The sequence below is a fragment of the Colletotrichum navitas genome (genome assembly GCF_030913465.1).
Source record: "Colletotrichum navitas strain CBS 125086 chromosome Unknown LY79scaffold_11, whole genome shotgun sequence".
Taxonomy (NCBI): domain Eukaryota; kingdom Fungi; phylum Ascomycota; class Sordariomycetes; order Glomerellales; family Glomerellaceae; genus Colletotrichum; species Colletotrichum navitas.
In genome coordinates, this window is record NW_026850557.1 from 1552 (window position 1) to 27985 (window position 26434).

Sequence of the window (26434 nt, forward strand, 5' to 3'; positions counted from 1 at the left end):
TTATAAAGTATTTTACTAACTTATATTTATAGTATATAGTATAAAAAACTAGTAAATACTTAAAAGTATAGTAGTTTTATTATAATACTAAAGTTACTAGTATATATATAGACTATTACTTAGTCTTTATAAGCTTAGTAAAACACTTTTATAGTAGTATAACTACTTTAGTATTTTACTATATTTTTATTTAATTTTCTAGCTAATTATACTATTTTATTTTTTTATTTTTTTATAAATACCTTTATTTTAAGAATTAACCTTATTTATTACTTATATAAAAAGCTTAGTAAGCTAAGAAAGTTATAAAAAGAATTTTCTTACTTTATATTACACTATATACAAGTTGTTTATCTAGAGGCCTAGTAATATAGGTAGTAAAAGTAGGAAGAAAGTGGTGGTGCTAGTGGTGCAGATGTGGGGGTGGTGCATATACAGGGTATTTGAGTTATTGGCAACATGTATTTCGCTGCTTGGTCACACAACGTTATCTCGAACGCTGTCAATCTCTCTAACGATCTGAAGATGGGAGAATATTGTATGTCTGCTTGTAGGGCAACAGCTTCGAGTCTTACTTGCTGACAGTCAATTCCAGTGAAAATCCCTCCTAGAGTCATGTTCCTGACGCAGGTGTACGGGACAATTCTAGGTGGATTCATCAACTATGCTGTCATGATTTCCATAATCAATGGAAATCGTGAGCTCCTTGCGAACAGCAACGGTGACAGCTCTTGGAGTGGTGCTTATATGCAGTCATATAACACCAATGCCACTTCTTGGGCACTTGCCAAGTATCTTTACAAGACTGGCGGCAAATACTCACTTGTGCCCATTGGCCTAGGTATCGGTTTTGGTATTGTCATCGTCCATCGTATCATCGCATATGTGGGTAAACTCAATATCTTTCCAACCTATTACGGCTGTTGGCCTTAGTACTAGTTCGTTCCTAAAATCCGCGGATATTCTCTGGCGGATCCCAACATGCCCCAGCTCATCCAATACGCAGGCTACATTCCTTACAATGCCTCGCAAACTTGCGTAATCTTCAGTCAACTTACTGCTGGCTTTTTTGTCCAGTTCTTCCTCCGCAACTACCGACCCTGTATCTTCAAAGACTATTTATACTTAGTCACTAGTGCAGTTAATAGTGCCAGTCTTACTGCTCTATTCTGTCAGGTGCCAGAGGTAGAGGGCACCAGGGGACCACCAGCTATAGGGCCACAACTAGGAAAACTATTATCTAAGGGTTACATAAAAGCAGAGTTTATAGGAACAGGAGAATTAGGAGAAGGTAAATTAGAAAATAGTTATAATTAACCTCTAACTATACTATTTATAGACTTTTTTACTTAGTACTATAATACCTTTAATATATTCTAATCTTTACTTATCCTTAGGTATACTAACTATTAAAGCTATAATATTACCCTTTAACACCTAAGCTATTACTTAGTAAGGCATAAGCGTTACCTCTAGGCAACTAACCCTAGACAGTAGTAACGCTTAAGCGTAGGTAGAGAACAAGGGCCTACTAGTATAATAATAGCTCTAGAGTAACCTTAAAGAGATAATAAAAAAGGAGCTTAGGTACCTCCTAGAGAAGTAAGTAAAAAAAGCTAAAAAAAAAAAAATAGTTAACTAAATTCTAGCTTTAATAGATAAGGCCTTTATTAAAGAAGTATATAATACACTAGGCCTAGCTACTACTTTTTAGCTAAAGTATAAGTACTACTATATTAATATACTATTAAAGTAGTTACCTTTAATCTAATATAAAGAGAGTATATAAAATAACCTCTAGGACTTTTTATTTAAGCTAAAAAGATAGTTTAAAGTTATAAAGAAAAAATTTAAGAATAACTAAAGTAAGGTATAGTATACTAGCTTTACACTAGAGGGTAACCTAGTGTATAAGTAGTAAAAGTATATTAAAGCCTACTATAATAGCTAAATAAAGAAAATAACCTAAGAGGTAATAGAGACCTAGTTAAAGAATAATATTACTAATACTAATATATAGGCCTTTAGTATAGTAGTAAAGCTTAATAATATAAAGTAAAAGGTTAGCTAGTTATACTAGTAATTTATTAATAAGTATAAGACTATTAAAGTAAAATACTTTAACTTATAAGCTAAAAGGTAATAAGTAGTCTATATACTTAACTAGTTACTACTTAATCTAAAGAGCTATATATTAGCCTAAGGGATACTAAAGATATAATAAGCCCTTAATAATACTATATAATAGGCTAAGATACTAGCTAAAGCCTACGCTAAGGATAAACTAATAGACTAGTAAAAGTAAAATTAAGAGTAAAAGGACTAGTAGGCCTTAGCTATACTACTAAGTCTTAATATAAGGGTCCTTATAATAAAGCCTTAGTTTATATACTCTATATTTATACCTATAATAATCTAGGGTATATTAACACTAACGCTAAAGGCCTTAAAGGTAAAAAAAGAGAAAAGTAACTATTTACTTCTAACTAAGCTATAGTACTTCTTAACTTACTTTAACTATAGTAAGCTAAGGTATTTATTAGCTAGCTATACTAAAGAGAAGTACTATAGGTATAGTTAACTTAGACACTTAGGTAAATAGTATATAATAGAGGTAATAAAGGTTAACACTATCTAATTACCCTAGGAGAAAAAGCTATACTACTAATTTAAGGTAGACTTTTATACTAAGATAAGTAGTATATAAAGAAAAAAGAAGGCATTAATTAACCTAGGGGTAAATAAAAACCTTATATACTAGAGGATATTATATACAAGGAGACTACTAGTAGTCTATAGAGAAGGACTACTACTATAGGGTATATAAGAAGGCAAGGCCTTAGACTATAGTTTAAAGAAAATAATATTAAAAGTAAAAAATAATATTAGAATATTAAAGATATAGAGCTATACCTTATAAGTAAGTAATATAAGGAGATATAACGTTATCCTAAGGATCCCCTAGGGGTAAGTAGTAAGACTTAACCTTAAGTAAAAAATAATTAGCTAGACTTATCTACTAAGTAAAGACTATATTTAACTTATATAAAGCTAAAAGGTAGTTAAGAGGGCCCTAAAGGATACTAAAGTAGTCCTTATAGACCCCCCTATAATCTAACACCTAGGGTATAGGACACTAGAGAGAGCACTAAAAATACCTACTTATATACTAAAGAAAGACAAGAGGGCTAGTAAAGCTAGTAGTATAAAGGCTATAATACTAAAAGAATATAGAGAATAGGCCTATATATTTAATATAGACCTAGTAGTAAAGCTAGTAAAAGATAATATATAGATATATATAATAAAATTAGAACTAGGTATAATACTACTGTTTAGCTTTATCTACCTACTAGTAAAAAAGAAGCTAGAGAAGCTAAGAAAGTATATTAATAAATCCTTAGCTAAAGGCTAAATATAGCCCTTAAAGTTACTAGTAAAAGTACTAATCCTATTTATACCTAAGAAAAAAAGTAAGCTTTACCTTTATATTAACTACTATAGGCTTAATAAGATTACTATTAAGAACTAAGTACTACTACCCTTAATAAGAGAAATCCTAGACTATTTAGTAAAAGTAATATAATTTATAAAGCTAGACCTTAAAAATATATACTACTAGGTAAAGATCTATAGTAAGGATAAATAAAAGACAGCCTTCTATACCTACTATAGACACTATAAGTATTAGGTTATACCTTTTAGGCTAGTTAATACACCTATAATATTTTAATCTTATATTAATAATACTTTAGTAGGTCTAGTAAATATTATCTATATTATCTATTTAGATAATATCTTAATTTTTATAAAGGATAAAGAGAGCTATATAAAGGTAGTAAAGATAGTACTAAGCTAGTTAGACACTATAGGGCTATATACTAACCCTAAGAAGTACTTCTTTTATACTAAGTCTATTAGCTTCCTAGGTTTTATAGTATTTAATAAAGGTATTTTAATAAAATAAGAGAAAGTAAAAGTAATTACTTAGTAGCTACTGCCTACTAGTATACAAGAGATATAGACCTTCCTAGAGTTTATAAATTTTTATAGGTAGTTTATTAAGAACTATTTTAAAGTATATTCTCTTTTTACTAACTAACTATTTACTAAGGTAGTAAAGAAGTAGGTAATTATAAGAAAAGATAAGAAAGCCTTCTATAAGATCTATACTATATTTATCTACGCCTTTATCTTATAGTATTTTAACTCTATATTACCTATTTAAGTTAAAATAAATATATCTAACTTTATAATAAGGGTAGTACTAAGCTAGCTTTATAAAAAAGCCTAGTGCCTTATAGCTTATATATTATAGAAACTCTAGAAGGTAAAGTTATACTATAGAGCACTAAAGGCTAAGTTACTTATAATTTAAGAAGTAGCTATATATTAAAGGCACTATCTTTTATACACCTAGTACTATATTATATTCCTAATAGACTACTTAAGGTACTACTACTTAGTAGCTAAGCTATAACTTAATAGCTACTAAGCTAGGTTACTATAAGACCTTTTATTATTTAATTTTAAGATTAAATATTACCTAAGTAAAAATAATATAGTAAATAAGCTTTTATAAAGGCTAGACTACTAGCCTAGTAAAAAAAAAGAAAAAAAAGTATAAGGTATATTTTTAGAAAACTTCCTTAGTAGGTTTAAAAAGAGGATAGTAGTAATTAGGTATAGTAGACTACTAGGTTAAGATATAGTAGCCCTAGAGGAACTTACTACTACCCTAGAAGAGAAAGTTACTATAGTATAACTAAAGGATAAGTAAATTTAGTCTAAAAAGTAGTAATAACTAGGGAGTTACTAGGCTAAGGGAAAAAATAAGTTACTTTAATACTAGGGTAGGCTTATAGTACTAGAGGGATATATAATAAAAATAAAGTTACTTATAGTATTTTATAATAAACTATTAGAGAAGCACCTAGAGGTAACCTAAATAATAAAATATATAAGATAAATATTCTTCTAGAAATTAATAAGAAAAGATATTAAGGAGTATATTAATATATATATTACTTACTAATATATAAAACTAAGGCACTATTTACCCTATAGAAAACTAGCTCCCCTTTTACTACCTAACTAACTATAAGAGTAGGTTACTATAGACTTTATTACTAAGCTACTAAAGTTAAAGAAATTTAATAGTAAAGTATATAATAGTATCTTAGTTATAGTTAATAAGCTTATAAAGTATACTATCTACCTGCCTACTAAGGAAACCTTAACAGTAGATTAGCTAGTAACCCTCTTAGTAAATAAAGTATTCTTTTATTTTAGACTCTTAACCTTAATAGTATTAGATTATAGTTCCTTATTTATAAGTTACTTTTAGGTAGTAGTATATTACTAGCTAGCTATTAAATAAAAACTTAGTATAGCCTATTACCTTTAAACTAATAAATAAATAAAGAGGTAAAACTAGAATATTAAATACTACCTCTAAGCCTTTTATAATATTAAGTAAAATAACTAGGTAAAATAGTTACCTATAGCTAAATTTATTTATAATAGTTTATAGTATAGTATAACTAGGGTTACACTAGTAGAAGTACTAATAGGCTATATACTATAAAGTATATATAATATATACTTAGTAAAAGTAAAACTAACAGAGGTCCCTAAGGCCTACAAGAGAGTAAAGTAACTATAAAGCTAGAGAACTATAATTAATAAGATATTAAAGGCAGTTAATTAGGCCTACAAGAAGTAATATAACACTAGGAGGTCTAATATAGATTTTAAGGTTAAAGAGAAGGTCCTTTTATTAGCTAAGTTTATTAAGTAAAAGAGACTATCTAAGAAGCTATTAAATAAGTACCTTAGCCTCTTTATAGTAAAGTAGGTAGTTAATAAAGGTAAAGCCTATAAGATAGACATAAGTACTAGATATAGGATCTATAATATCTTCTCCTTATCCTAGCTAAAGAAGTTCTAAAAATTACTAGTAAAGCCTTAACTAATACTAATTAAGGAAAAAGAGGAAGATATATATAAGGTAAATTAAATTATAGCCTATAAGAGGCTATAGTAAAATTAGTAGTACCTTATTAAGTAAAAGAGGTATAGTAAAGAAAAAAACTCTTAAGAACCTTAGAGGAATATTATAAAAAGATTATAATATAACTATAAGTAAGAGGTCACTAGGAGAAAACAAAAGTATAACTAAGTAAAGTAAAGATTAGCCTAAAGATAACTAAATTAAAGATTTAATTATTATAGTACTAAGGCTAAAGAATATAGGTAGCCTAAGGGCTAAGTATTTAAAAAGTATAATAAGTAAAAGAAAATAAACTAAAAAAGAGGCTAAAAAGGCACTAAGGGTAGTAATAATAAAGCTTACTTACTACTTTACTTATTATTCTCTAAATTACTATTACTAATATTTTTATTATTATTATTATTATTATTATAAGTAAAAAATATAAAGAATATAAAGGTACTACTTTTATTTTTATTAGCCTTAGAGTTAAGTTTACTAGTATACTAAAGAAAAGTTAGTAACTAGTATAAGAGGTACTAGGAGAACACTAGGGGAGTATTAAAGAGAACACTTATAACCTAGGAGTAAGTCTAGGACTACTCTAAAAAGAGGGTAGTCTAAGCTATAATAGTAGTAGTCTACTCCTAGAGAGTAATAGTCTAGGCCTTAAAGGCTATAGTAGTAACTTTAGTAGTATAAAGTATAGACTTAGCTAGCTTAACTTAGTAGTAAAAGAAGTTAATAATAGTCTTAAAGGCTATAATATAGTGCTAGTAAAGAAGCTACTTCTTTTTTTAGCCTTAGTCTTATACTTAGTATTAGAGGCCTTAGCTAGGTTAACCTAGCGCTAAAGCGCTTTCTTAGCTATAACCTAGGCCTTATTAATCTTGTCCTAGGTTAACGTTAGTATAAGAGGTTACTAAGGAGGCACTAGAGAAAGTAAATATATAGTAATACTATAGTAGATATAAGTAGGCTTAGTAAAATAGTTTATAGCCTTAAAGAGGTAGTATAGCTTAATACTAGCTATAGTAATAGTATAAGTAGCCTATTTAAAAAGTTAGTAGCTACTAAAAGTTATAAAATAATAAAATAAAAGTAAATATACTAGGATATAAGGCTTACTATATATAGTAGTATAATAAGTATACTTATTACTAATAACTAAAATATATTAGCTAAAGTACTAAAAAAAAAACACTAGAGAGGTACTAAGTATAAAAAAAAGTATATAAGTAGTCTTTATATAGTAAAAAAAAGTAATAGTATAAGTACTTAATATACTAAGACACTAGTTAGTTATCTAGTAAATATAGTAGTTATAAAGTATATTATAAATAAGCTTATCTTTTTTAATATAGGTATAAGGGTAATAAGGGGTAAGTAAAGTAAAAAAAAGCACTAAGAGGCTAATAAAACTACCTTAGTTAGTAAAACTAGTAGTAATAAGGCTAGTAGTAGTAGTAGTAGTATTATTAGTAAAAGTATTAGTAAAAGTAAAAAAAAATATAGTAGTAGTAAAGAAGCTAGTACTAATACTAGTACTATTATTATTACTATTACTACTAAGTAGTAGTAGTAATAGTAGTAGTAGTAATAAGATAAAAAAAATAAAAAAAATAATAAAGTAAAACTATTAAAAAAAAAAAAAAAAATTAAAAATAAAAAAATTAAAAAAAAAGTAAAGCTAAAAAGGTTACCTAATTAAGCTAAGTAAAAATAATAAAGTAAGTTATAATAGTATCTTAAGCTTATAAAGTAAAAAGAAAATAGTAAAAAAAAAAAAAAAAAATAAGACCTAGAGGGTTACTAGTATAGTCTACTAAAAGGTAAAATAAAGGCTTTTTTTTATTATAAAAGTAATATAACTTAAGGCTTAGGCTATAAGAAAATAAAAGTAATAAAAGAAGTAACTATATAATAAAGGCCTACTAAAGGTATATAGTACTTAAGGGAGTATTATAGTTAAAAAAATAAAAAAATAATAAAAGTATTATAAGTAAATAAAATATCCTTATTATAAAGTAAGTAACTCCTAGTAAAGCTAGTTAAGTAATAAAGGCTTATAACCTAGCTAAGAATAACTATAACCTTAAAAAGGTAATAGTCTTAGCCTAGTTAAACTATAATAGCTATAAAGGTAAAGTTAAAAGTAATTAGCTAGCTAAAGAGATAGCTGTTTACCTAGTAACCTACTAAGCCTAGAAGTGTTTTTAGACACCTCTAAGATACTAGCTAGTAGTAAAGCCCTAGGGGCCTACTAAAGTACTACTTAAGGTCCTAAGGACAAGACCTTAAGGGGGAAAGATTATATTAAGTGCTAAAGGTAGAAGGCACTAGGGGACTACTAGCTATAGGGCTACAACTAGGAAAACTATTATCTAAAGGTTATATAAAAGTAGAGTTTATAGGAACAAGAGAATTAAGAGAAGGTAGATTAGAAAATAGTTATAATTAACCCTTAACTACGCTATTTATAGACTCCTCTACTTAGTACTGTAACACCTCTGACATATTTATACTATCTTTTGCTGTATTTGGAGCTGGTGGTCCATCTGTTCCTTTTCTGACTTGGTGGGGCAACAATGCTGACGGAAACTATGATCATTGCCCAGTTGCCGAGTAGACTGTAGCACTTTGTGGAGGAAATTCGGCATGTTACACACCATTCGCACGACCTCAAAACTTCTATAACTTACAAAACATGAAAGCAAGAGCAGTTTAGCTACTATAGAGGTCGATTAAGATGCTGTATAAAGCATTCTATTATTTGTGGTAGACTGGGTTGCAAAAGGATGGTGCAAAGCCATGTATGAAACTGCTTAATTTTGGATATATACATTCCGTAACCTTGCAATTGTCTGGGCGACCAAATGAACGTCTTCGCAGCCTTAATACTCACAAGTACAGCCGTCCGTTAAGATGCTGCTTTGTTCATGACTACCCCGGAAGGATCACGCGTTATCTCATCGCCCCATTGTGCATCCCAGCCGTTATCTGCGAGGTACTGCTTCCAAGCTTCGTCGTCGTCATCTAAATATCTAGATGTATCTGGTATGACCAACATGGCAATGAGGGCTCCCAAGACGGCGAACCCTGATCCAATCAAAAAGGCGACTTGGTTACCTTTCGAAGCGTTCGAAGTATACCTGTTAAGTATTGCTGTAAAAACCTATTTCCTTATCAGATCAGGTGGTCTGAAGGTGCGATGGCATTCATAATCACCTGTGTTCCAATAGCAGCTCCTGCCTTTGAAAAGGCAGAGATAAGGCCCATCATCTGACCACGGATGGATGTTGGAAAGGACTCAGAGGCGATGAGAACAACAGTGCTAGAAACAAGTTCAGAAATTGGTTAAAACGTCGTTCAGTGATGATTAACATACCTTCCAGGCCCGACTTCACCGAGGGTCAAAAAGATACCGTACAGAACGACGAACAACGGGAAAACGCCTTGGATGGGATTCATCGCACCCCCGAGAACAAAACCGAGGAGGGCTTGCAATGTGAATCCTAGAGCCATTGTTTGACGTCTGCCGATTTTGTCGGAAAGATAGCCTCCTATGAAAGGCCCAGGGATGTAGAAGCAGTTGATTACAACGCCCCATCCCAGAGTTTGGACGAGGTTATCTTCAACATTGGCCCTTGAAATGATCGTTGAGCTGAATATCCCAAAAGGAATGCTGATCCAGTTGTACAGAAACCATGTTGAAGCAGCACCAAGTAGTGGTCGCCAGTATCTCTTGAAGGCCAGCCAATAAGGCACCTTCTGTTTTCGCAATGCAGACTTGCGATAGGCTGTAGAAACTGCCATGCGCATTCTGAACCAAAAGATAAGAAGGGGGGGCGCCATACCCAACGCAAAAGAAGTTCGCCAGACGATATGATACCGAGAAACATTCTGACCTGCGCATAGAAGCAAGAGTAACGGAACCAAGCCTCCCCAAACGTAGCCTAGACTGGCCGACAAATCTGCAAGCATGGCGAACATAAACCCTCGTCTCTTGCGATACTTGGCATCTTCATCGGTTGCCTCGGCTGCACCAGCGCCAGACACTGGATACTCTCCTCCTGCACCAACTCCAGCAATGCCACGGGCAATGATAAGCATCCAGAACATGCCGGTAGCGGTGTGTCCATTTGCCGCGGTAGAGAGAGCGATTCCAAGCACCAGCAGAATTGTCGTCGCAATGGCACCAGTCTTGCGGCCAAGCTGATCGCTGATAACGCCGAAAAGAATCATGCCAATAATCATACCAATCAGAAAAGCATTCGAAAGTCTCTGATAAATGGATGTCGTCAGATCGTCAGGGTAAAGAATGGCGAGCAGCAGTTCGACATTGCCGATTACGGCGGCATTGCTACAAACAAGAGGCTGTCAGCAACGCCATGACGAACGGCATGCGTTCCAAACGGATGCAGACTTGTGGGTTGTAGTCATACTAGCCGTCGGACCCGATCGCGAGACCAGAAAACAGAACCATGAGCCATACGGAAACACTGCTGTAGTATGATTTTGGCGTTTGTTCTTCATTAACGTCTGACGCCCCCTCTTTCAGGGTATCGCAGTTTGCCCCCTTTGCATCAATGCCAATATCGTCATCCCCGGTAATAAAATCCGGTGTAGCGACTACCGTATTGACATCTTGTGTCGAAGCCATTTCCAATTCTCGTCTTACGCGAAGTCGGGCTCCCGTGGAAGGGGTGACGAGGAAGTGCGCAGGAACTAACTCCGCATCTGTAGATTGAGACGATCCTGCCTCTTATACCCAGGAATATAGACAGCAATTGTTTGACTTAGCCCCGGCGTCCCGATTCATCGGCAATTTCATATCTACTGCCTATGCCGCGGCCAGTCTCTTATCTTCTCCGGCCCAGCGTTGAAACTGTACCTCTCAAAAGTACTTGGTGCTATCAACACCCATGTCGAGTGCAACTAGGTGCTCGCGCTACCTGATGCCCCTGTAATACTGGCGTGACTCGCGTGGAGAAGACAACCCCAATTCGGTCACTGATTTCCATTCGCTGCCCCCGCCGAAGAGGGGTTTGGGGCGAGATCGGAGGACTCCGACCTCCTGTTTTTCGGCGAAGCATCCCTTGCTGGCACTTCTTTCTTGGATTTCAATTCTCGCGAAGGTGTTTCTTCAGAAGACTGGCTCTCGACGATTAAGATGTCAGGCTTGGAGAAAGGCCCTCAAGGCGTGTCTTCTATACCATATCAGCAACATCATGGTAGACGATGTGGTCGCGTTCTTCGACTTATTGCAACCTCATTTCTGCTATGTGCCGCTACCTCTTTCTACTACCTCACTTCTTTCTACAGCCAGACAACTATATCTAATGTCTACGACAAGGCCCAGGAATGCGCTATTCGCAACCTCCACTCTGATCTATCCTTCTTAGACTCCGCTGTGCCAATTAATGCGGAGGAGTTTATTGCACGTAGAGATCGGCTAGCTCGTGCTTTGGCTGCGTCAAATGTGGATGCTTTTGTGTTGGAACCAGGTTACACTTTTCAGTGAGTTTGGACATTAATATGTCGGCCTTGTTGTTGCTAGTCTAATTAACGTTTGGTCAGGTATTATGGCAATATTTCCCAAACTGACTGGGAACCCTGGGAGCCAGAGGAGAGACCATTCCTCATGCTTATTTTGCCTCAGGTCTCTTCTTCGGGCATTGTCAGTGCCAAGACGGCTTTTCTATCACCCCATTTTGAGGAAGGTCGAGTTCGAATGCTAGGAATACCCTCCCGCGAGGAAGAACTAGATATCGTCATATGGGAAGAGCACTGGAATCCATACGACACATTGCTCAAGTCGCACGTTTTCAATGATAGACCCGCAAAGGTCATGGTTGATGAAGAGATCCGAGACTTCATTGTCCGTGGACTGGAGACGGCTGGCTTTACGACCGTTGGCCTTAATCCCGAAGTCGAGCTTGTTCGACAGCAGAAGAGTCCAGCAGAAGTCGAACTTCTCCGCGCCGTTAACACTGGCACTGTTGTTGCTGTCCGAGCGATGCGTCCGTGTCTGGTTCCTGGTCTGACGGAGAATGAGGTAGCTGAAATTCTGAACTCGGCTTTGCTATCCATCAACTTCGGGCTTTTTTTCAACATTGTTCTATTTGAAGAACACGGTGCACTCCCACATGGTGGGTTTGTTACCGGGTGGAAGAAACTGACCCCCGAAAGCATGGTCGTCATCGATGTTGGCGCTCACTACCTGGGCTACAGCTCTGATATCTGCCGTAGCTTCTTCATTGACCCGCCAAAGCCGCGAGAACCATCTACGCTAGATCTCATCATGCAGTTGCTCGGAAAAGGTCTAAAAGATGAAACGTCATTCGGCCATAATTCTGAGCTGCGTGCTGAAAAGCTCAAGGTCTGGGATATCGTCTTGGATGCCCAGTCTGCTGCCGCTACGGCTTTCAAACCGAACAAGACAGCAGCAAGTGTAGACATTGCGGCTCGAAAAGTTATAGAGGATGCTGGATACGGTTACGGTTTCACACATCGTCTGGGTCATGGAATTGGCATCAAAGGTATATATCTCTTCCTAGCGTGTCTTATTGAGAAGTGTGGAGGCTAAACTGATGCAGCTCACGAATCACCGTACTTGAATAAGTGGAATAAGGACATCCTGCTTCAGCCTGGAATGACTTTCACAAACGAGCCTGGGATCTACCTGGAAAACCGGTTCGGTGTCAGGCACGAAGACATATATCTAGTCAAAGAGTCTGGCGATGCCGAGCTACTCTCTGGACGCAGAGCGACCGGGCCCTATGACCCCTAAGTACAAGACATACATTTAGGATCATGCAAAGTCAGCTTGTAAGCGACTACTTGTTTTGTCAATCTGCCATCGACTTGGGTTTGCCGCCAGATCTTGTACGCAGGGCCAAGTATGAAGCGGAGGCATGGCTGCTTGTTCACGGAGGGTAATTACCGAAGAAGTGTTGTTTCGTTTGGGCTCAAAAAGTGTAGATATTCAGGAAGACATCCGGAAACATTTCAAGTCTTTCAATAAGTCTCGCAACTTGCAATTCCACTGCCAGAATTTACACTTGGCAGCAAATTCGCCGAAGCACGCGTAAAAAGCACACCACATCCGTTAAAGACGACGTTCAATAAGAGCCCTGTGGAGATACATAGCTTGTAGCCGCTTCTTGTGGTAGTGAGCCAGCGTTGCTAACGCCCCCCTCATTGCGGGCTTGTCGCGTCTGGTGCCCCGCAGATCAGACAAGGAAGCCCCTGAAGTGGGTGTCGGAGCCTTCTAAAGGATATGATATCGGGCAGCCAACTTTCTAGTCAAACGCACTGAGTTTCATCGCCCTACAAGCGAGGCGTCCATTCAGTTAAATGCTTTGTAGCGTAAGCAAATATTCAAAAGTCGAACGTCTCCCAAGGCCCGACTAGGTGCATGCTCTGTTCTGAATTTCGCTTCACCATCTGCACGACCGAGAAGATGGGCATCCTCGCAGCAACAACCTACGCCCTATTGGCAACCATGATAACCGGATCAATAGCAAAAGATCAGAAGCCGATAGCCGACTACGTATGCACCCACCCACCCTACAAAGTCCACGTCGTTTCGAAGTCGCCTTTAGTCATTTACCTTGCCGACTTCATAACACCGATGGAGAGGGGTCATCTCCTGAACATGGCGTGAGTTGCTCCAAAACCGGCACCAGAAAGCATTTCGGCTCATATTCTAGTAGCAGTGGAACATTTACCCATTCGGGTGTTATTGATGCATCCGGCGGTAAAACCACACACAACGTGCGCACATCGCATAGCACGAGCCTCTGGCGGGACGACGTGGTACGGTGTATTGAGGAGCGCGCCGTAGCCTTCCAAGGCTACAGCATGCCAAAGACCCATCTGGAGCCACTCCAACTGGTCAAGTATGGAAAAGGCGAGCGATATCATTTCCATACGGACTGGTTCACCGACCCCGCCCACACCAAGGCTCATCTTGGCGGCAACCGGCTTTCTTCGTTCTTCGGCTACGTTTCTGCGGCTAACGTTACCGGCGGAGGAACCAACTTCCCCATGCTTGACGCACCGAACGACAATCGATGGTGCACACTTATTGACTGTGATGAACCTTGGGAGAACGGCATCACATTCCGGCCCATAGAGGGCAATTTTGTTTATTGGGAAAACCTACTTATCGACGGCTCCGGAGACCACCGGAATCTGCACGCTGGGCTACCGGTAGCGAGCGGGGAGAAGGTTGGTATGAACATATGGACGAGACAAGCTCCCCTAAGCAAGGACATCCGGGGGGAGAGCTAACAAAAATAACTGTTTGCCACGAAACCCGATACATCCGAAACATCTGGCTTTAAAACAAGAATTGTATTCATTACCAAGGGCAATTGCGTCAGAACACTTGGTTACAATCATGGGGATCCAAAGATGTCTTTCGGGCTTGTGAGAAAGGAAATGGCTGTATGTCTCCTTTTATCAGGCTGTGTAGGAGATGTCAGTATCTCATGGTTGCCTGTCAACTACCAGATTGGGAAGGCCAAGGATGACATAGGACCGCGTGAAAAGTCTGAGAGTCTCTATATTGAGGGTCATTGCCCACATCACCAACCAGTGAGTTTTCGAGTTCTTGGCACAGCACTGTATATTAACTGTTAGGTCCGGATCCTCACACTTGTTCTTGAGTGAAAGATGTCTCAGTCCGTAAGCGGGACATTTTATAGTGCAGCTTCTGCTTCTTCCTTTATGACAAAACGCCAATTCTGGAATCAGGTTGGAGGACAAATTACAATTCTCAGATTTGTAATCCAGCTGATCAAGCAGGCACAGTGTCGACAAACAGAGCGCGGGCAATATATGGGACATTTACAGACTAATGTGCATGTTCAAGAGATTATGAATGATGAATACTCGAGGAACCCGATTCAACAATGATATTTAACATCAGTGAACAATAATCTCTGCCGGTCGAGTTACTATAACTCTGTCCGAGGTTATGTTGGATGAACCCAAAGGGATTGAAGGTATTTTGCCCTGATCCAAAAGGTTGAAGAGATAGTAGCCATATACATGGGGGGAGACAGAGGATCACGATGCAAACAGATGCTAGACCAGGCGGAGAATCAGGTACCTGCCTGTCTTTGATCTGTGATGCGATTGGAGGAAAATCGGGGTTTCGGGATGCATGAGGAAACATATGACGAATTGTTTTCCTGTTGCACATTGTCGGAAGCTCAGGTAGCCCCATGTATCGTAAGAAACCATCTAGGACAGACAGAGGTCAGTTGAAGAAGAGGAAGTCCTCAGCAGCAATCGAAGGTGAAAGTGATGAGTAATGAACGAGGGGACCATTGAAGCCGGCAACAGGCGGGGAAAGCAGGGAGTCAATGAAGAGAGGGAGTGTAAGGCTGAAAAGTCGGCAAAATCGGTCAGGCTTGAATGGCACGGAGTCAGGTATGCCAGTGAATGTAAAGGAATGCTGAGAGGTGCAGAGCGGAGCTGGATGCTCAACCTCTTGAGATATGAATAGGAAGGAAATAGGACGTGGCTATGAGAAACAAGCTGAATCTGTTGGTTCCGAGAATTTGACTGCAAATTGTTAGCCGCATCTAAGTGGAGCAAAGCAAGGCGGCAAATCGTCCACAAGTGCCGAAGTCTCTGCCAGTCCGGGGCAGCAGGAAACTATCTTGGTAGTGAGCTGACCCAAATACAGCGCCCGAAGCTGATGCTGAAAACGTAGACTGGCACGAAGCAAAATCTTGATTTGGCTTGGTGTATTTTAAGGGGAGTTTCTGAATATGTCTTGTTGCTTCTTTATTCGTAATTTGCATCCATGCCGCAAGAGTCTTTTGGTCTTGGTTCAGCTTGCAAGGGCATGTGTTAATTACTTGGCTCTTGCAGCCTGTTAAGTACGCTAAGCGGCGGCGGCGGCTGGTGTTTTACTACGACAAAGCAACTGGAACAAAGCAGGCTTAGGTAGGGTTCACTACACCAGCCAGCAATCAACAGGCCACGGAGGGAACGAATAGGGTATTGAGTTAGGGAGGAAGACGCGCAGACATACAGGCATGCAGAACAACCTACAGCTCTAAAGTACCTAAGACTAGAGAACCTAGACAGGCGTCTAGGTAGTGTCTTGCACGTGAATTCATCAGACTACGAAGGGACCCAGGCATGGTCCATGCGAGTCATGGTGCGACTGAGCTGCGCATACGGATACATACACGCTCTTTAAAAGCACCGAAGAGAGAGTTGTGCTTTGCCCTTGCATTCATTCTACACTGCAGTGCCAAGCACATGAAGATCGAGCACTAGCACCTGCCATCCCTGCCGCAGTCTTCCCAAGAATGGAGCATTGCGGAGGGATAGACCGCCTACCTGTACCTTGGTGATGGGGAAGATACATGCAGGAACCTTACTCCGTACCTAGGTGGCATAGCAGTATACAGTGCCGACTGTTACAAAGTTCACCCAGGTCCTTTACCTCGAACAGCGTTGGTGGCCTCCGGCTCATCTCTCCTGGTGCCTGCTTACTGAGCACCACCAGCCAGCCTGGAAATCCTGTTGGACGGTTCCAATCCAAGGACGGGATGAACATTGGACCGGTCTGCACCCTTCGTATTGAGAAACAGTGACAGCTGCACATCTCATCATCACCCACTTGTCGCTTACCTTGCTCGAGCCTCAACATTTTAGAAACTTCTTCTTGAATTCCATTCATTTTCTTTTGTTGACTCCTCTGCTACAGCCCGCAAAGAGGCAGGCAGGCAGCCAGCCAGCCATGATGAAACGAAGTGTGGCCTCTTTCTTGCCTGTCTGCCCCACCCCTTTTTCACTCGGTGGCGTCCAGTGGCGCCCATTGTCTTCGCCATCATAACCACTTGGCTCTCTCCACGCTTATCGGGTCTGTTGCAAGCACACTTGCTTGAAGCGTAGTATAGGTGGCTCCCTCCAAGGGAGGCCTAGGTGAATAGATACTATAGGTAGGTACCTAGGTAGTATGTATACCTCTGAAACCCGTAAGTCTCCTCGCCTTGTGAGCTAGGTGCCTACCGGCCGGTACCAAGCAAGGGTCTTGCAAAAATGACTACGTACTTCTCTTATGCGACTCACTGATTACCTACCTACGGATTTTTACCTTTTCCTCCCCTCTCTCACTGTCTATCCATCTTCCTTTTTGACTTTTGGCCTGTGGCTTTATCGAGCCTCTTTACCCATTGCCCCCAAATATTCCTTCGTCCTTCCTTTGCTAGTTGTCCATCTATCCTATTATTATTATTTGGGCTATTTACCCCCAATCCATCCTCTCTTATTCCCCTCACCAGCCCCCGAACGACGACGACGACGACGGCGACGGCGACGGCGACCAACCTGCGATAACAGTACCATTGGACCAGCAACCAGCCATCTACCTTTCGGCCGCTCCCCCTTCTAACAGCAACTTCTGCTTCCAACCGACCAACCGACTGCCTCCTTACTCACTGCTTTCGCTTGTTGTCGCTGCCGTCGCTGCCGCCGACCCTTGCGGCACCCTTGTACCCTCTGCGACGCATGCTATCATGGGATTGAATCCAAGGCGCCGTGATTCTTGTCTAAATCCAACTGTCGCTGTCAATATGCTCTCCCGTCGCGCCCTCGCTGTTCTCACTCTCGTCTCCGTAACCGCTGTCATATTTCTCATCTCCTCGAGGAGACTTGGCAGCGACTGGGCCATCGAGGGTCCCAACTACCACCCCCTCAAGGGCCACAGCCCGCCGACTCCTTCAGGAACCTCTCCCAGCGGCCGTCCTGAGACGACATCATCCCCTCCGAGCTCTGGGGATGATCACCTCGCTCAACACAATGTGTCGAATCAAGACATCCCCTACCGTCCCCGCGATCCCATTTGCGACACCTTCCCCGACACGAGCAACATCCTCGTCGTCGTGAAGACAGGCGCCACCGAATCGTTCGATAAGGTCCCTACCCAGCTCATGACCGTGCTCAAGTGCCTACCCGAGTTCTTCATCTTCTCCGACCTTGACCAAACCATCGCGAACTACCACATCCGTGACAGCCTTGATCGTGTCCTTCCCGAAGCCATGGAGGGCAACAAGGACTTCGACCTCTACCGCCGCCAAAAGAGCTGCCAGGCAGATCAGCAGAGTTGCAACAAGCTCGCCGAGAGCAAGGACGAGGGTTGGAATCTGGACAAGTACAAAAACGTTCACATCGCCGAAAAGACATACAACTTGCGCCCCAACTACGACTGGTATATTTACATCGACGCCGACACCTACGTCCTCTGGCCCACTCTCGTTCAATGGCTCAAGAACCTGAACCCCAAGAACAAGCACTACCTGGGCAGCGTCACCATGATCCGCAACTTCATTTTCGGTCACGGTGGCAGCGGCTATATTGTTTCCCAGGCTGCCATGCACGACATGATTGCCGGCCACCGGGATGTCGGCAATAAGTGGGATGTCCGCGCCAGCAAGGAATGCTGTGGCGATTACATCTTTGCGCTGGCCATGAAGGAAAACGCCGATGTCGACGTACATAATGTGGTAAGTCTTGGCGATTCAATTTTTTTTTTTTCTTTTTACCTTTTCAAGATAGAGAGAGATGGGGGTTCTCCCCCTCTCAGTGAAAAACGAAGACGAAAGCAGTATACTAACACTGCACAGTGGCCGACGATCAACGGAGAGAAGCCCTTCACCCTCCCTTACGGCCCAACGCACTGGTGCCACCCCATCGTGACGATGCACCATATGAACGCTGAGGAGATCTCGTCCTTTTGGGAGTACGAGTCAAAGCGCTATGCCGACCCTAACCTCCCTCAGCCGCCTCCCGCCATGCGCATCAAAGACATCTACAACGAGTTCTTCAAGCCCCGCATGCAACCCAAGCGCGTCGACTGGGATAATCTCGCCGACGACCGTTTCTACCTTGACGCGACCGCCAATAAGCACGAGGAGTGGCAGCTCGGCCGCGCCAAGACCGAAGGCCTCACACCGGAAGAAAAGGAAGCTCATCTATCGTTTGCCAAATGCCGCAAGGCCTGCGAGGCTGACGATTCTTGCTTCTCCTTCCAATACAAGGACGGCCTCTGCAGCTTCTCCTGGGCATGGAAGCTCGGCCACCCGGTCAAGCGCGCGTCCCAGGATGAGAATCGCGTCATGTCGGGCTGGGCCGTCGACAAGATCAACGCCTGGATCGAAAAACAGGGCGAGTGCGGCCCTGTAAAATGGCCCGATGTTTGAAGCGGCCGTTCACCCACCTTTCCCAGCTATTATTGATGAGCAAGCGCAGGAGATTGACGTCGCTGTCATCCAAGGCTTGATGCGTGACGTAGGTCTCGCGTGTGGCCGCATCCGTGGCTTGTTACGACAAGGGCTCGCATGCGCGGGCAGTCTTGGATATTCCGGTGATCTGGCCTTTCCATCACAAGGTTTCTTGACTTCGTGACTTGGTTTCGCAACAGAAAACTCTCAGGGCCCCCATTCCAAGAGCAAATCCACTCGGCGTTGCACCAAAACCGGTTTCCTATAGAACGAGCATGTCTTAATGGGGGGGGTTTTTTTTTTTCATGCGCACTAAGAGGCAGGTCACTTTCTGGAGATAGTTTTGGCGTTTACGTAGGAAGGTCGTTTTTAGCCTCTACATGACGACGGGCTTGCTAGGTTGGTGGGAACCGGCGCTCATGATAGGAAGACCCATTTCTTCGCTTATATTTTTCAAGGCATATATAAATTTTTTGACATGTATCATTCTATTCTAGATCCGAGTGTTGTCCGAGGCCTAATATGCCGGGTGCCCAAGTCTACGAGAGTCGATACTTTGATCTGCGCAAACTCCACTTTTAGGTTCAGCGAGCAGGTATACTTATCCCTTGTCCTAACTGTGCCTCACTAGTGCTTGTCCTGCACGTCCGTTGGCCACGCGTAAGGAGCAATCGGCAGCAATAGCGACAGCTGCAGTGGACGTAACACGAGTGCTGACGCATGCGGTTCTTTGGGCATTGGCGAGGGCCCCGGATTGGAAGCGGCAACAATCGGTGCCCTGCCGAGCATTCGTGCAGACCGACTGTTCGGTATGTCTCCCTAGTGGTGTATACTGCCGAGACAGACAAGGATGATCATAACATCGTGAATTATCTGTTCTATGCTTCCCCTCCCCGTGTTTACCCCTTTCCCCGAGAAATTTTCTTGGTGACCCTATCTATTTGCTATTTGCTCATCAACTCTGCCCCGCTGCGAATGACGCCCACAACGGCACCGGTCTGCACTGTCTCGCTACCTCCGCTCGCCACTCGGTGCTCAATGTCGGCGAGCCCATCCAACCACTTGATCATAATCTCCGGCTTGACCTCCAACGTGGCCAGCTGCTCAGCCAGCGCCGTGATGATGTCCGCCAATGCAAGACCCCGCGCCACCTTTAGTGTGTTGATGGTTGTCAGGCAGGACGTTACGTCCGTTGTGCTCAGAAGAACGTCCAGGATCTCCTGGATCGCGTCGGGTTGTGGGGCCGCGATGCAGTTGTATATCGTCTCAGTCGAGATCATTTCCCTGATGATGTCGCCTTCGGCCACCTTGGGTGCGTTTTTGGGTTGGAGGGGCGTACCTAAGATGTGTGAATTAGCAAAACCGTGCCACATTTCCACTGCCCGGAAACAACTTACTCGACGCATGGCATGCCTGAAGCACGTTGAGCGCCCTTCTCATATCGCCCTTACTGAGTTTCACGAGCGCCTCCGTCGCCTCGGGCATGACCTTGACGTGCTCCTCCTCGATAACCTTGTCCACAAGTACCCTAATGTCTCGCTCCTTGAGCGGGCTGAAGCGGAAGCGCGTGCATCTAGACAGCAGAGCAGGCGAGAGTTTGTGTGAATAGTTGGCAATGATGCAAAACCGCGTGTTGGCTGTGTACTTTTCCATGATCCGGCGCAGGGCCATTTGCGCCGTATTAGTCATGGCGTCGGCCTCGTCAAGAATGATAAGCTTATAGGACGCCATACCTCCGCCACCGCCGCCGCCCCCCGACTTCGCCGATGGACCAAGTGTGAAGATTTGTTTCGTCGAGGCGAACGTCTTGATCTGCTCGCGCACGACATCGATGCCACGGTCATCCGAGGCGTTGAGCTCAAGGACCATCTGCCGCATATTCTCCGCGCCGTAGATACGTCGTGCGAGAGCAAGGATCGTTGATGTTTTGCCCGTGCCCGGGGGTCCGTAGAGTAGGAGGTGGGGGAGTCGGTTCGAGTCGACGAACTTATTTATTGTCGCGAGGATGTCTTGGTGGCCCGACACATCGGCGAGGCTCACAGGTCGGTATTTCTCAACCCTGCGGGCACGTCAGCCATACAACATCTCGGAAGGAAACAACAGGACCAGGCTCACCATGGCAGGCTGTCTTCTGCCTCGACCGGGAGGTTGGCAGCACTGCGCTTGCCCTGCTTGGCGTCGGAGGAAAAGGTGATGTCCTTGGACACGGGGACGTCGACATCCATCTCATCCTCGTAGTCGGACATGATGACTTCTGGCAGGGGATTGAATTGGGACTCCGGAATACAGGTTGCAGTCGGTCGTCACAAATCGTGGTCCAGAATCTTGACGTACTTGATGCAATTGAGCTCAGTCGAGCCCGAAAGACGCGTTGCAAACGCGCTGGAAGAAACCCGGACGCACGTGACCACTTACAGTCCGTTACGTTGGCAGCGTCCAAAACCTAAAAACGTCTATGCACCTAAGTTCCCTCTTAAATATCTATACTACCTCTGGCTTATTAATTCTAAAATAAGTCTAAAAAGATTCTTTGTATATAAAAGTATGTATACACTATTCTTCTACTTATTTAGATGTTTTATTAATAGAGATATAGGTTTTAGGAGCTACTAACGCAACGCAAGGGTTTTGGACGCTGTTAATGTAACAGTTGCGCTGGCAGCGTCTAAGCTAATCAGAGGCCGATAATATTCTCCACTCTTGGCCTCTGATTGGCTAGAACTGGACGCTGCCAACGCAACGGACGCTGTCAATGCAACAGACTGTAAGCTCCACCAATCGCTTACTGTTTTATCACCCCATCTACACTTCGCAGCTCCTTCGACTCGGACATGTGACCCACAGTCCCGATCTTACTTTGTGGACTTATGGCTCGCTCCTGTTGTCGGGGAGGGCGTTTCCGCATGTCGGTCAGCGCAGGCAGCTGCAGTAAGACTACAATTAAATCACCGCTACTAACTGGATGAGTTGCTGGCCGGTCTCGGCGTCTGGTCAGCCGGCCTCGAGGGCTTGAGTCCTTGACACCTCGCAATTCGACACCCATCCGTGCCAACCTTCTCCAACTCCCGTCACGTACCTAAACAATCTCGACGGCTTGACTTTGCCAAATACCTGAAGCTGTTCTACAATTAACTAGCCTTGCATCGACTGTCATGCGTAATCCTCCTCCAACAGCAACCACTTCCTCCATCGACCTCGTCGTCGAATACGCCACGCTGGAAGATGCACCTGCTGTGGCCGACATCTTCCTCAAATCCTTCAACAGTGACTTCTTCCAGACACTATTCCCTCAGAACGAGTATGGGCGCGACTACATGACCAAGGCCAGTGAGCAATTTATGCTCTCTAAGCAGAACGGGAGCCAAGAGGGTCAAGTCTTTGTCGTCAGAAACGAACAGGGTAGATTACCCTGTCGAAAGCCACCTCGACTCTACTCCGTCGCTCGACGCTCGCTCCCTGTGATCTCTTACTAGACGTCAGGTTTCGTGTGGCGATCGCGATTGCCGTGGTGAACTCTTAACGACTGACACGTCTGTTGCAGGTATGCCCGTGGCCGCTTCGGTCATCTGGATCATCCGTCCCGAAGACGAGGGAACTTGGTCGTGGCGGAAACGATGGCCTACAGCGAACGCCGGGCAAAGGGATGATCTCCTCGACGAGTTCTTCACCGGCATGGCGACTCAGCATCATCGTATCATGGGCAAAGAGCCTCACATCTGTGGGTTGAACCCAGCTGCGGAATTGCCCCACTTGTCGCTCGCCACTCCCCATTTATCGCTTGTATCCTGCCAACCCACCGGCAAATGCTAACTCAATGGCTTGCTTGCTTAGATTTTGAGCTGATCATGACGGACCCGGCCTATCGCCGACGTGGGTACGGCCTTGCTCTCCTGCAAAAGGCGTCCGAGATCGCGGACCAGAAAGGCTATCCGATATACCTTGATGCCGAAGAGTACATTGTCCAGTTGTACAACCTGGCAGGTTATGCCATTAAGACGGACCTCGGCCAGACTTCCGCGTTGGTTCCAATGGTGCGACCTGCCAAGTCATGATAGCTTTCATGCAATACATCAACATAACTATGTTGAGCTATTTCTGTATCTTCACATTCGGCCTGAAGATTCCTAGGCACGCCTGAAAAAGTGAATTCATGATAGTAGTATTTTGTGGCTGATGTACATCAGACGGACATCTGAGCTGCGCCCATATGCAATCTAGGCTCGCTTGGGTTTCAACAGTATGCTCTGCTTTGCTTTTCTAACTCCCGACCTCGAGTCAAACTTTCTCATCCCCTTCTTGGTTTCCGTACGGCGGCGACCCGTCCCAATCCTGCTGGTATCGCACGTCGTAACTCCGCTCGGTTTCAAATTGCGAAGACATGGACGAACGTCGTGGACGCTGGGGTGGATACCCTCCCCCACCTGTCTTTTTGTATGTGCCCGGAATGTCCGGATACGCCGCTGACGCCATCGAGTGACGCGGCGGCATCTTGATGGCATCCATGAGCGTCTCCCTTCTTGTGATTCTCTTCGGCCTCTCTGGCAACTCCGGGTTCCCGAGGTCACTTCCAGCAACGGTTTCATCTGAAGGTTTGGACTTCGTTTTCCCATCACCGTTATTGTTCTTGGTAGCGAAGAAGATGGCAAACACCATGTTCATGTCCTCTGGTCCCTGTCTTTCGCGCATGATCTGATGTGGCACCTCCAAGCCGCCAACAAGCCGCTCAATCTCCTCTACGGAGTATTGTCCCTTGTGCTTGTCGCCGGAGTAGTCCCCTGGTCCGCTCGAACCGTCGGGAATGTAAAACCGCTCGTCAACCCGCAACATGGCGTAAAGGGCAATAACCAAAATGTCGAACATGAAGCCTGTGGTGTAGAATACCGCCTTGCTGTAAATGATGCTCTTCGTCCCTGGTGGCTCCTTATTGAACAGGGCATACCAACGTACAGACTGCCCTGTGATCAACAGGAAAGCTCCAGCGTAAAGTAGCGCAACCTTCACTCTCAGTGAGCCGGTACCAAACTTCTCTGGCGCGGGTCCTGGCACACAAAGACACCCACTAACGACAAGCACAGGAAATATTGCGAGCCACAAACTCCAGGAACTTCCAAATTTGAGAAGATCTTCCGTCAACTCGAGACGGTCAGCGTTGCCTACGCTGAAAAAGCTGGTTATCGATGAAGCAATGTTGAAGAGAATGATCGCTGGGACGGATATGAGTAGGACGAAAGTAAACTGTCCAAAGGCCATGCACCACCCTACTTTGGGATGGATTGAACGGACAAGGCGCTGGGCAAAGAAGATGTTGACGGCAAATAGCAAGGCGTCACTAGAGGCGGTCAGCTCTGCGAATGTTCAGGTCAGGACTTGGGGTCAAGTAACTCACCCACCATTGACAGTGACCAATGCCAGGAGAACAACACCACGCGTCGTGACAATTGACCACGTTATCCTGAAGATGCATGTCACAGTGCGGAGCATACAAAATTCGGCCATGATATCTGAAAGGAGAAACTTGTGACCACGCTTTGCGTTTGCTCTGTAGATGCTGAGATGGACATACCCCCCAAGCATGAACAGGATCATGAACACAATAGTGAGGGGTAAATCGAGCTTCTTGTTCGGCACGCCGCCGGGGAACGCGCCGTCAGCCGGGTCGGGCGGTCCACTTCTCCCAAGTTCCGGATTGCTCATGATAGGTGCGAGAGCAGGAGGTAATCGCGGTTTTGCGGTGCCGAGAACGGTTGATGGTGAAGTCGCTACTGCTGAAGGAGGTGGTGGCGGCGATGGAGAGAGCGAGGTGTGAGATATAAAGGCCGAGGTGGTCTGAGGTATCTGCAGTTGAGAAGATGAGGAAGTGGATACTCCAGCTAATTCCGTTGTTGGTTCAGGCAACGGTACGGAGATGGATGGTGTTGTTACTGGTGAATTGGGGTTTGGAATGGGGACTGCATCAGGGTGTCGGCTTGAGACCGCGAGAGAAGGATTTGATTGTGTTTTATCAGGCGGCGGTAGCAATTCAGGTTGTACTGTTTGTGTGACTGTAATGTATAAGGGAGTGATAGTTTTCAGCTGTATATAGGTGATGTATTGTGTCTCGAAAATGATTTGCGGAGGTAAAGGACGGGCAACAGATACCGGGACACTGTTAGAAGTACCAGCTTCGCCTGGTATCGATCTGTGAGGGGCCAAGGTAGCTAAGGCTAGTGTGACCAAAGGTTTCGTAGTCAGCGACGATGACGATACCAATTCTGCTGCCCTTGCAACCGATGTTGCCACTTGTGCTAATGGCAATGCTGTAAATGTTGAGACTTCTGCTGCTACATTGACGTTTGGCGCGATGAGAGAGTTGAGAGACAGAAAAGGAGCAGCAGCAGAAGAAAGCCCAGCAATGCCGGCCATAACCACTTATAGACGGCAGCAAAGCGAACTGCCTCTTTCGTCGAGTTACTGGCCCGGACCAGGATGTGAGCTTGTGGAGACAGGGTCGGAGGTGGTGACGATGTTTCACTTTGACTGTATTTAGTTGCCGAAGACCAAGGTGCTGGGTACCGTAACGTAGGTGGTTTGTTGAACGACCACCCAGTTTTTCACGCTTTCTTGTTGAAAGGATTAATTAATCAAGGAGCACAAATATGCATCCTGTAGATGGACATAGTAAGGCACTTATGAGAATTGTATTCGCCGCATTAATCATTTGGCCTTTGCGCTCTAGTCTATTTTCTCCTTTTTGAATTCTTTGTTCTTCCACTCTCCTACCGAACAAACGGTATGTTTGGTGTGACAGATCCACACTGGACTTCTGCCGAGTTGCCTTTCCTAGTGTGTATCAGGAGGAAGCTCGACAACAGACGCTTTCGGGGGCCGTTGGGGAACAGCAGGCAACTGCCGGTCCGAGGCTCGGCAGTAGATTCGCATCGCCACGAGCCATCCTTCCCAAAACAGCAAACAAGCTGTGAGACTCAGTTTGTCGTCTCATGTTTTACACACGTCTTGTCTGTCACTTTGCATCACCATCTGTTGCTTCCCTGCCTGTCGTTAAGAAGTATCCTCCCTGGAATGTCTGTTCGCACACCCACCAAGTCGGTACGCATGCAACTCACTTCCATCCATTGTAATGAAACTCTCAGCCTGATAGGCCAAATTACTGTCGTGAACACGTCTGCTGTCACTCATCCCACCACTAGCC

General features: G+C 43.4%; 10 protein-coding genes across 10 annotated transcripts; 6 read left to right on the forward strand and 4 right to left on the reverse strand.

Annotated features, from left to right (window-relative positions):
* Window positions 1-396: 396 nt before the first annotated feature.
* On the forward strand, window positions 397-933 carry LY79DRAFT_701180 (OPT oligopeptide transporter protein-domain-containing protein; the record flags this gene model as incomplete). Its single annotated transcript, XM_060564920.1, has 2 exons — window positions 397-538; window positions 596-933. Exons 1-2 carry the CDS (start codon window positions 460-462, stop codon window positions 931-933), a joined length of 417 nt encoding a protein of 138 aa, XP_060417362.1. The 5' UTR covers window positions 397-459.
* Window positions 934-8835: 7902 nt separating this feature from the next.
* LY79DRAFT_543438 (major facilitator superfamily transporter) lies at window positions 8836-10827 on the reverse strand. The gene is made up of 4 exons (XM_060557045.1): window positions 10438-10827; window positions 9381-10355; window positions 9221-9326; window positions 8836-9167 (listed from the first exon to the last, which is right to left on the reverse strand). Exons 1-4 carry the CDS (start codon window positions 10653-10655, stop codon window positions 8913-8915), a joined length of 1554 nt encoding a protein of 517 aa, XP_060417363.1. The 5' UTR covers window positions 10656-10827; the 3' UTR covers window positions 8836-8912.
* Window positions 10828-11037: 210 nt separating this feature from the next.
* Window positions 11038-13262, forward strand: LY79DRAFT_600990 (metallopeptidase family M24). The gene is made up of 3 exons (XM_060561836.1): window positions 11038-11512; window positions 11573-12534; window positions 12592-13262. The coding sequence occupies exons 1-3, from the start codon at window positions 11166-11168 to the stop codon at window positions 12783-12785; spliced, it is 1503 nt and encodes a 500-aa protein (XP_060417364.1). The 5' UTR covers window positions 11038-11165; the 3' UTR covers window positions 12786-13262.
* Window positions 13263-13457: 195 nt separating this feature from the next.
* Window positions 13458-14290, forward strand: LY79DRAFT_587805 (2OG-Fe(II) oxygenase superfamily protein; the record flags this gene model as incomplete). The annotated part of the gene is made up of 2 exons (XM_060560822.1): window positions 13458-13657; window positions 13711-14290. 2 exons carry the CDS (start codon window positions 13458-13460, stop codon window positions 14288-14290), a joined length of 780 nt encoding a protein of 259 aa, XP_060417365.1.
* Window positions 14291-14389: 99 nt separating this feature from the next.
* LY79DRAFT_47159 (uncharacterized protein) lies at window positions 14390-15083 on the reverse strand. The gene has a single exon (XM_060553211.1). The coding sequence runs from the start codon at window positions 14846-14848 to the stop codon at window positions 14489-14491; it is 360 nt and encodes a 119-aa protein (XP_060417366.1). The 5' UTR covers window positions 14849-15083; the 3' UTR covers window positions 14390-14488.
* A 1887-nt stretch (window positions 15084-16970) lies between these two features.
* On the forward strand, window positions 16971-17610 carry LY79DRAFT_47212 (uncharacterized protein). The gene has a single exon (XM_060553215.1). It carries the CDS (start codon window positions 17085-17087, stop codon window positions 17415-17417), a length of 333 nt encoding a protein of 110 aa, XP_060417367.1. The 5' UTR covers window positions 16971-17084; the 3' UTR covers window positions 17418-17610.
* LY79DRAFT_587806 (uncharacterized protein) lies at window positions 17599-19224 on the forward strand (the record flags this gene model as incomplete). The annotated part of the gene is made up of 2 exons (XM_060560823.1): window positions 17599-18528; window positions 18649-19224. The coding sequence occupies 2 exons, from the start codon at window positions 17599-17601 to the stop codon at window positions 19222-19224; spliced, it is 1506 nt and encodes a 501-aa protein (XP_060417368.1).
* An 825-nt stretch (window positions 19225-20049) lies between these two features.
* Window positions 20050-21861, reverse strand: LY79DRAFT_626099 (replication factor C). The gene is made up of 3 exons (XM_060562105.1): window positions 21361-21861; window positions 20643-21304; window positions 20050-20584 (listed from the first exon to the last, which is right to left on the reverse strand). The coding sequence occupies exons 1-3, from the start codon at window positions 21489-21491 to the stop codon at window positions 20190-20192; spliced, it is 1188 nt and encodes a 395-aa protein (XP_060417369.1). The 5' UTR covers window positions 21492-21861; the 3' UTR covers window positions 20050-20189.
* Window positions 21862-22397: 536 nt separating this feature from the next.
* LY79DRAFT_509207 (acyl-CoA N-acyltransferase) lies at window positions 22398-23297 on the forward strand (the record flags this gene model as incomplete). Its single annotated transcript, XM_060554032.1, has 3 exons — window positions 22398-22644; window positions 22787-22963; window positions 23077-23297. 3 exons carry the CDS (start codon window positions 22398-22400, stop codon window positions 23295-23297), a joined length of 645 nt encoding a protein of 214 aa, XP_060417370.1.
* Window positions 23298-23520: 223 nt separating this feature from the next.
* Window positions 23521-24939, reverse strand: LY79DRAFT_587809 (uncharacterized protein; the record flags this gene model as incomplete). Its single annotated transcript, XM_060560824.1, has 2 exons — window positions 23521-24574; window positions 24632-24939. 2 exons carry the CDS (start codon window positions 24937-24939, stop codon window positions 23521-23523), a joined length of 1362 nt encoding a protein of 453 aa, XP_060417371.1.
* Window positions 24940-26434: the final 1495 nt, after the last annotated feature.

Bases quoted from the DNA above. Each gene is read 5' to 3' on its own strand.
- LY79DRAFT_543438 (XM_060557045.1), bottom strand. From the start codon at position 10,655: ATGGCTTCGACACAAGATGTCAATACGGTAGTCGCTACACCGGATTTT. The intron at 9,327-9,380 runs GTATGTTAATCA...ACTTGTTTCTAG, and splicing joins GGTGAAGTCGGGCCTGGAAG to CACTGTTGTTCTCATCGCCT. The intron at 9,168-9,220 runs GTGATTATGAAT...ATAAGGAAATAG, and splicing joins GAGCTGCTATTGGAACACAG to GTTTTTACAGCAATACTTAA.
- LY79DRAFT_600990 (XM_060561836.1), top strand. From the start codon at position 11,166: ATGTCAGGCTTGGAGAAAGGCCCTCAAGGCGTGTCTTCTATACCATAT. The intron at 11,513-11,572 runs GTGAGTTTGGAC...ACGTTTGGTCAG, and splicing joins GAACCAGGTTACACTTTTCA to GTATTATGGCAATATTTCCC. The intron at 12,535-12,591 runs GTATATATCTCT...AAACTGATGCAG, and splicing joins TCATGGAATTGGCATCAAAG to CTCACGAATCACCGTACTTG.
- LY79DRAFT_47159 (XM_060553211.1), bottom strand. From the start codon at position 14,848: ATGTCCCATATATTGCCCGCGCTCTGTTTGTCGACACTGTGCCTGCTT.
- LY79DRAFT_47212 (XM_060553215.1), top strand. From the start codon at position 17,085: ATGCGACTCACTGATTACCTACCTACGGATTTTTACCTTTTCCTCCCC.
- LY79DRAFT_626099 (XM_060562105.1), bottom strand. From the start codon at position 21,491: ATGTCCGACTACGAGGATGAGATGGATGTCGACGTCCCCGTGTCCAAG. The intron at 21,305-21,360 runs GTGAGCCTGGTC...ACGTGCCCGCAG, and splicing joins GCAGAAGACAGCCTGCCATG to GGTTGAGAAATACCGACCTG. The intron at 20,585-20,642 runs GTAAGTTGTTTC...CACACATCTTAG, and splicing joins TCAGGCATGCCATGCGTCGA to GTACGCCCCTCCAACCCAAA.